Consider the following 8,311-nt stretch of genomic DNA (forward strand, 5'->3'; position numbering starts at 1 on the left):
GCTCTGTCGGCAGCATTAAGGCTTCAGCAGAACCACCAAAGGCCAGGGGGCTTCTGGCCATTTCCCCTTCCACACTGCACACCCGGGCAACTTGCTGAGCACAAGCATCCTTTTTCCCCTCTTCCCCTGTGCCCTGCGGACACTGGGCACCAGAAGAAAGCTCCTGGGAGTCTGTGTATTAGAACACTGTTACAATTCCTTTTGAAGGTTCTTAGAAATGCCTCTGCCCGAATTAAGGTGCAAACGAGACCATATGCCAGTGACAATACTATGGGTTTTATTTGATGGTAAATATTAGAGAGAGAAAGAAAGAAGTAGAAAATAGTTGGCAGGGGACAGAAAGAGTGACAGGGACAGGATAAGGAAAATATCACCACTCCGTGGATCCCCACCATGTTCCGCTGATCCAGCTGATCCAGCTGGTGTTCTTGGTGGTGAAAGTCCCCCCAGAAAGCACAGAATCGGATGGGTTTATATACCCTCGAGCCAGGTAGCAATGTCCAGGCATGTCCCCCTGGGGGAGGGGGGCAGTCTCTCACCACCGACTCTGGATCTGTTGCATCACGTGCAGTCCTGTGGTGCAAAGCCTCTCAGGTGAAAGTGCCGTGCGTGTGGCCTGTGGGGTTTGGGAGTTCCACAGCCGGGCCGGTTTATGTAACGGAGGATGGGTGCTCAGTGCCTCTGACCAGAGGTCACTCCGTGAACCTGAAACCTCCTCCCTCCCCCTCCCCCCGCCTCGATTGGTTGGGGTGGTCTGTGTAAACCTGGCTTCTGTGAGCTGCGCTCTCCCCCCACCCCAAACTCAACCGGGGATGATTGAACCATGGGTTTCCCTTTATCTAATCAGCAGTTTGACTTCCAGTTCAAAGTCCCACCATTCAGGGAGTCATCTTTGGTTGTAGCTTCTTGATAATGAGAAAAAACTTTATATCGATGGTTGAGGCATGAACCAATTTTAGTCTCAGACAAACACATTCTATATTTACATATAAGGGAAAAACCAAAAGAAGACAAGAACCATCTGAAAAAAAAATGCCCGCTGGTTCAGGTGGCCCCAGCAGAGAGAACCTCCCAGATCAGGTCGATGAGGAGCTCCAGCATTGCAGCCAGCCACGGCCCGACAGACGAGGCCGTGTCCTGCATGCCCTGCGGAGTCGATCTCGCAGCATCTGGAAGATGGAGCGCGGAGCTCTCTCCAGTGCCCGGAGGACGTAGGCTGTTTGACGCGCCAGGCTGGAAACGGCAGGGCTGATGTCACGGGACGCGTCTTCAAGGGCTGCAAGAGAGAGGAACAGAGGCACGGTCGGACTCCAGATCTGCGGGGACCCGAGGAGACCCCCCCTGCCAGGGCCATCCCAGCCTGCTCTGGCCACGGCCAAGAGGGAGCAGAGACCAACGGGATCGAAGGTCCCTGGACAACCAAAGGTGCTGGCCACAAATCCCCCACGTGCCCCTGAAACCTCTCTGTGCTCTGCCCACACCACCCCTCGTCCGCGCAGAGAGCAGAGCCCTCCGCAGCCGGGGCAGGGATTGCAGCTCCCCCCGCCAGCCCCCGCTGACAGCCGGCTGCACTCACTCACCCTCGCAGAGGAGCTGGAGCTCTTCCTGCTGGCCCCTCAGGTGCCGCCCGGCGATGCCTGGGAACACAGAGCCTGTCACGGCCCCAGCGGCACAGCTCCCTGACAGCGGCGCTGCCAGCCCTGCGGCCACACGCTCTCCTCGCCCCGGCAGGGCTCAGCCCGGGCCCTCGCCGCATCCCGACGCCCGAGGGCACGGCTGCGAGAGGGCGGTGGCAGCCCCGAGGGCAGGCGGAGCCCCACGGCCCCTAGCCCGGATCCCGCTGCCGGGGCAGCAGCCGGGGCTGGGGCCGCGCTGCGGCGGGGCGGGGAGGGGAGGGCAGGGGCCCCGGCCTCGTGGCTCACCAATGAACCTGATGGCCGCCTGTCGCAGGGACTCCTGTGGGCTCCGCAGGTACGGCAGGGCCCGCCGCAAGTGCTCGGCCGCTCGGCTCCTGTCCCCTGCCAGCTGGAGAGAGCGCCAGGAGGGAAGGGTTGGCGCGGGCTCAGCCCCTCGGCCGGGCGCTCCCTGCTGCCCGCCGTGGCCTCCCCTGCCCGCACAGCCCTGAGGCCCGGCCAGCAGCCGCTGGCGCCGGGCTCTGGAGGGGGCCGAGGGCCGGGCGCTGCCCGGGGAGCCGCGGTGCCCCCCCGCCCCAAAGCCCAGCGAGGCCGGGGCTCCGTGGGCACCCGGCTCGCGGCCACAGGAGCCTGGAGAAGAGCCCGTGCGGCCGGGGATGGGAGCAGCGTGTGGAGCGCAGGCTGGAGCCCCTGGCTGCAGCACTGGGCGGGGGGCACAGCTGCCAGCCCCCCACACGGAGCACCGCAGTCAGGGGGCTTCTCCAGGCTGCGACTTGGGCTTCCAGGCCGTCCTTACCAGGCCCTCGCCGAACCTCCATGTCTGCTTTGCGTCCAGCACGCGTTCGAGATCTCTCCTTTTCAGGAAGCTGGCCGCACAATGCAGCGCTTCCCGGGAGGCCTGGAGAGCAGCAGAGACCGGGAGATGGCACCACAGCCCAGGGCACAGGACCCGTGTCCTTGTGCCGAGGCCAGGGGGGTGCTGCAGCCCATGAGGCGCCAGGGCAGGAGGCGGCCGAGCCCCCTCCCAGGGGATCCCCGGCAGCCCAGGAGTCCTCACATCGGCCACGTGCCCGTCCTCGTCATGGCAGTGGAAGGAGAGTGGGAGCAGGCTCTGGCGCACGTGTGACTTCAGGGCCTTTTTTCCCTCTGCCGATAATAAGCCCATCATCTCTTGGAAGATGCACGTGGAGCGCAGCCGCACCTGGCTGTCATCCTGTATGAAAGGAAGCAAGACAGAGCTCCGCATCGGCCGCTCCAGGCCCACCTGGGCACGGGCCTGAAAATGCACAGGGCACAAAGTGTCTGGGCAGCAGCCAGTGGCCGTGGCTGGGGGCACAGAGCCTTACGTTGTCAAAAAGTGGCAGGAGTGCCTCAGCCAGCTGCAGGGCGATGGGGCTGGGTATCGGGGCACCACTATGCAGGAACAAATAGCCGAGGACGACGATGGTCATCCCAGCCATGTTGCTGTCATCTTCCTGCAGGCGCTCCACGAGGCTTTCGCTCAGGCTCCACATTCCTTTGTTCTGTGTGGAACACAAGGCTGTGCAACCTCACCCTGCTGCTGCAGGGCCCAGAGGCCAAAGGCCTGTCCCGAAGCACTCGGGCAGCTGAACCGGGAGGCAGGAGAGCTGGGAACAGCTGCCTCAGTGCCCGAAGCCCAGCCAAGCCCAGGCGACTGCCTTCCCCAGCCCCACGCTGCCAGCGCAGCTTCAGCCGCTGCCCCCTTCTCACCATCGAGGGATCCTCGCTGAGCACCACAAGGCCTCTGAGCGCCAGGCGACGCCTCTCCCTGCACTCGCTCCGCAGGTTCTTGGACATGATCTCCAGAACGCTGTCACTGCATCTACCCCAGTCCAGCCAATGCTGGAAAGGGGGATCTGAGAGGACCTGAAAGGCACAGGGGAGTGATGGGGGAGCCAGCCGGCACGAGCCCGCAAGCGTGCAGCGCTGGGCCCAGGCAGCAGCACAGGGCGCGGGCACCGTCCCGGGCAGCTGCGGCTACGAGAGGGCAGAGAGCCGGGAGGCAGCGGGGCGAGGCTGCGCTGGCCATCGGGCTCACCTCCACAATGAAGGCCAGGGCAGGCAGATCCTGGCATGGCTCCTCCCCGCTGAGCAGGCTGAACAGGTGCCAAACGATCCGGAAAGGCATGAATTTGGAGGCCCGGGACATCTCCCTGGCAGGAGGAGAAAGGAAGCAAGACCGTGAGCCGGGGGGGCAAACCTCTCCCAGGACAGACTCACACAGGTCTGGTCTTTCCCCGCCACCCTGCAAGGGGACCTGGGTCTTTTGGGAAGTGGCTGCTCTTGGGGACCCTCCTCTCCCAGCCTTTTCCAGTGTCCTTGGCTGGCCGGCCGGCCCTCGGTGACAAGGCCCTCTGGCCCATGAGCACGGGGACTGTGTGGGGCACCCGGGACACAGGGCACAGATGCCGAGGGCAGCTGGGGAGGAGGGGGCCTCACCTGGCCAGCAGACCCACTGCGTGGTGGTGGGTGTCAGCACAGAGCAGGGTGTCCCAGCCACGCTTGTGTTCCACGGCCACCACCACGTCCTCATAGTAGAGTCGGCAGAGCAGGTCCTTCAGGGTCTGCACTGCAAACCTGTGTGCAGAGCAAAGCCCAGGTCACGCTGGTGGGCACTGGCTCCTGCGCTGGGGACATGGGAGGGACAGGAGGACTGGCATGGAGCACCTGTTGGGGTCGGTGGCAAGGCCATGTTGCTCCTGGCATGCTCTCCACAAGTTCTCAACCTTCTCTGGCATCTGCACTGTGCTGAAGAACACTTGGAAGAGCAGATGCACAAAGAGGTGGGGCAAATAGACTGTCACTACGCGTGGCACATAGGGCACCTGGAGGATCTTCCACATCACCAGAGTTGCCTGCAGAGGACAGACCACCCCGAGACAGCGCTCACTGCCGAGGTGTCCATGTGGCAGGGCCCGAGCGTGGGAGGGAGAGGCCAGGGGAGACGCAGGGGGGAGCACCGGGCCTGGTGCCCCTGAACCTGCCCCTAGCCCCAGTTTCAGCCCAGCGCCTGAGGCAGGCAGATGCAGTGGGGGAAGGAGGATGGAGAACTGCTGGAACGGCGAGCCGGGGGCGAGCAAGGGCCGGTTCCAGAAACTCACAGCCAGGGCAAAGACGACTGTGTCGTCCCCGTCGGAGGTGCGCGTGCTGTGCTCTGGCCAGCTCCCCAGCACATCGAGGAGTAGCGGCATGACTGTCTTTGAAGTCCTGACTGAGCACATGAGCGTCTTCCACATGGTTGTGGCAGCTCTGTGGGGTCAGAGCTCTGTCTCAGGGGGGATCTCGGCCACAGCACCGTGGCCTGGGCAGCAGCGGGGACCTGAGCTGGCTGCCAGCCCTGCCTCTGCCCAGTGCCCCTCACAGGCAGCAGCCAGGCAGCCCACCCCTGTGGGGACGGGCCCCTGAGGGGCAGGGAGGGAGCATGGCAGCAGGCTTGGGGGCTGACATGCCAGGGCTGGGAAATGGAGGAGCCAGAAGGCCCTGGAACTCTGCGTTTGTCAGACACCTGGGACGGGCTCCACAGGCCGATGGGCTGGTGAGCCCTGGGCCCTCTGGGCAGGTGGGCCCCATACCTGTCACATGATGGGGCCACACGCAGGATGGTCATCACCACATCAGTGGGGTAGGCCTCAGTCAGAGCCAGAAGGGTCCTGGACAGTCTGGAGTCAGGATACTCATTGGACAGGAGCCACTGGTGGATGTACCTCACCATGGCGGGCACCTGGAGAAGGCACAGGGAGAGTTGGAAAGCTGCCAGAGGGACTAATGTCCCCTGCTTCTCCAGAGGAGCGCTTCCCTTCCCAGCACACTGTGATGGCCTCAAAGGCTTAAAGTGACCAGCGGGCGTGGCTTGGGTGGCCAAGCGATTCCTGGGGGGCTCCAGCCCTGGCCACAGGCTGCTTACTCTCTTTGGGCTGGAAACGCCCTCCTCCACAAGCATATCCAGCAGGGCGGCACTGGTCTTGGTTTTGAAGATGTGAGGGTGTGCTCTGACCCCAGTGCCCGTGACGCTGCTCTCTTCCTCCCGAATTCTCCTGATGAATTCGCAAATCATCTGCAGGAGAAGGGCAAAGAAGGGAGGGATGTTCCATGGGGTGCTGCCAGCGCGGTGCTCGGCTGAGCAGCGACAGCAGGCCCAGCCCGGGTGGGGATGGCTGCAGGTACCTGCGCTGTTCTGCGGAAGCGGCCACGGGCGGGGCCCTGCTCTTGTGTCCGGTCCACGGCTGCATCTGGCAAAGAGCGAGCGCGGCCAGAGCTGAGGGGCTGCGGGAGAGGCCGGAGAACACAGCCCGGGCCTGGGCCGAGGGATGGGGCACGGCCGCTGCGGAGGGGTCTGCCCTGGCCCCTCTTCCCTCCTGTCCATGGGCATGTTCCCAGGGGATGGGATGGGATGGGATGGGATGGGATGGGATGGGGCCTAGCTGGCTGCAGGCACCAGCCCTGGGGTCCAGCTCTGCCACTCACCCTCCTGTGGCTGCTGGAACTGCTGCACCTCTGCAGGCTGCTGTGCTGGGGCAGCTGCAGGGCCTTCTTCCTCGCCCTTCACCAAGGCCTGCTTGGGCACGGTCAGGGGCCTCTGCTCCATGACACTGAGTAGATGTATGGCTTCTTGCAGGAGAGATGCCTGGGAAGGTTCCGGGTCAGCAGGTCGTGCACTTGTGCCTTGAAGGCACCTGCGACAGAGGAGCCTCAGGAAGGCTACAGGAGAGCAAGTCCTGCACTCCGGTCTCAGAGGGCTCCGCCACAATGACAGGAGACTCCTCGTAAATGATTCAGGTCACCAAATACCACGGTCTGTCCTCGAGGGCAGCGGCCGCGGGAAAGAGAGACGCCTTGGAAAAGCTCCGAGTCACCAGGTCCTGCAGTCTGGTCTTGAGGGCACTGCAGGAATAACGCCTCGGAAAAGCTCCGGGTCGGCAAGGAACGAGTGGGCTGTGCGGCACCGCTCTGTCCCGTCCTGTCCCGTCGCGTGCTCCGAGCGCTGTGGCGTGGCTGCGTCGCCGCCAGCACCTATGTCAGCAGCACGTGTCACAAAGGGCCCTGGCACACCCACGGTGACCGTGCTGCACCATGTCACAAAGGGCCCTTGCACACAATGCCACCTGCCCTGGGCCGCCCCCAGCCCACCCCAAGTGGCCCAGCTTGGAAGGAATCCCTTGCCCCAAGTGTCTAAGACAGCCCGACAGGAACTTAAGCAACGGCTCCAACCATAAGCAAGCGCTCCCCTGCTCTGCGGGCTCGGGGCAGCACAAGGAGCCCCCACGGCTGCCGACGCAGCCGCGGCGGGACGGGCACGGGGCCTTCCACAGAAGCTGGCACGGCCTCCTTGGGACACGTCCCGGCCGGTGGCCGTCCTAAGCCCGGGGCTGTGACACAGACGAGGAACGTGTGGGCCAGGGAACGAGTGCTGCTCTGAGCCCTGGGGCCCGGGGAGCGCTGAAATGGGCAGGTGTGGCAGAGTCCCTGCCAAAGCAGACCTGCCACCCCCCGAACCCTGGCAGCACTGCTGCCCGTCTCCTGCCCCAGAGACCTGTGCCCCGGGGGGCTTCTCTGCCCATGGGCAGCCAAAGCCAAGATGCATTGGGGTCTGTGCTCCTTCCTACAGGGGGCTGTTGGCAGGAGCAGCTGGAGCGGCTGGGGGCAACAGATTGGTATCTGACAGGAGATGTTGCTCTGTTACAGCGGGGATACTGTAACAAGACGTATCAAACCAGGAGTCCCGTGGAAAAGAAACATATATGGACAGATTCTTGGTAGATGTTTCAGAGATGGTTGTTTCTCCAGCCGCATGGCCGGAGCTCTGCCGAGGAACTCTTACAGTCACGGGAGCCGAGGGTCCTTGCCCGTGCAGGGAAACACAAAACAACCAATGGGGAACGAGGCTGACCAGGGGCTAGGAAAGCCCATCCCTGTCCCCTCAGGGCCCCTCTCCCAGGGCTACATGGTGGTGTGGGGGTGGGCCCCAACAAGCCCTGCTTGGTAAGGGACGTTAGGGAAATGAAAGGGAAAACTTGATAATCCACAAATGGAACCAAAAAAATTCAACTTTTCTTTCCTTTTTTTTGTTGGAGCCACATAACATATGTACAAAATGTCCAGAACTACACATATTCACAGAGATTTGCCTGCAAGAACAAATCAGTGAGTGCTCTTGGCACACACTGCACACTGTGTGTAAAGGACCTCACCCTGCAACAACCGAGCGGATGAAAGATTTTCAGGCTTTAGACCATTACAGTGTACCGTCTCAACTACTTAGAGGCTGAAACTATAAGAAGACCTTGGTGTCCACTAGAGCAGATTAGGTAAGAAATGTTTACTTTGAGATTTCTGTAGCCATGTATTTTTATAGGCAACTTCTTACAGAACAGATTATTCTTATTTCAGAAAAAAAATCTTTGCTTGTCATATTTTTGTTGAAAGCAATCATAGGAAGAAAGGCTGAGAGATTTGGGATTGTTCAACTTTGAAAAGAGAAGTCTCTGGGCTGACTTAATTGTGGCCTTCCATTACCTGAAGGGAGCCTACAGGAAAGATGGAGAAGAGACTATTTACAAAGGTCTGGAGTGACAGAACAAGGTGGAATGGCTTTAAAATTAAAGAGAGTAGGTTTAGATCAGATTTTAGGAAGAAATTCTTCCCTGTGAAGGTGATGA

At 61.6% G+C, this 8,311-nt stretch overlaps 1 protein-coding gene across 1 annotated transcript; it reads right to left on the reverse strand.

Moving 5' to 3' along the window:
* Positions 1-968: 968 nt before the first annotated feature.
* On the reverse strand, positions 969-6,252 carry LOC138119819 (maestro heat-like repeat-containing protein family member 7). Its single transcript, XM_069032025.1, has 15 exons — positions 6,120-6,252; positions 5,820-5,884; positions 5,560-5,709; positions 5,228-5,376; positions 4,757-4,904; positions 4,323-4,510; positions 4,095-4,232; positions 3,694-3,808; positions 3,366-3,521; positions 2,981-3,157; positions 2,692-2,847; positions 2,431-2,532; positions 1,923-2,025; positions 1,581-1,637; positions 969-1,276 (listed from the first exon to the last, which is right to left on the reverse strand). Exons 1-15 carry the CDS (start codon positions 6,238-6,240, stop codon positions 1,077-1,079), a joined length of 2,025 nt encoding a protein of 674 aa, XP_068888126.1. The 5' UTR covers positions 6,241-6,252; the 3' UTR covers positions 969-1,076.
* Positions 6,253-8,311: the final 2,059 nt, after the last annotated feature.

The sequence above is a fragment of the Aphelocoma coerulescens genome, chromosome 1, assembly GCF_041296385.1.
Source record: "Aphelocoma coerulescens isolate FSJ_1873_10779 chromosome 1, UR_Acoe_1.0, whole genome shotgun sequence".
Lineage (NCBI taxonomy): Eukaryota > Metazoa > Chordata > Aves > Passeriformes > Corvidae > Aphelocoma > Aphelocoma coerulescens.

What these genes read in the sequence shown, in the direction of transcription:
- LOC138119819 (XM_069032025.1), bottom strand. Translation starts at nt 6,240, where the DNA reads ATGGAGCAGAGGCCCCTGACCGTGCCCAAGCAGGCCTTGGTGAAGGGC. An exon ending in GTGGCCCCATCATGTGACAG is followed by an intron (nt 4,905 to 5,227) that starts GTATGGGGCCCA and finishes CTGACCCCACAG; the next exon opens with AGCTGCCACAACCATGTGGA. An exon ending in AGGACGGGCACGTGGCCGAT is followed by an intron (nt 2,533 to 2,691) that starts GTGAGGACTCCT and finishes GCTGCTCTCCAG; the next exon opens with GCCTCCCGGGAAGCGCTGCA.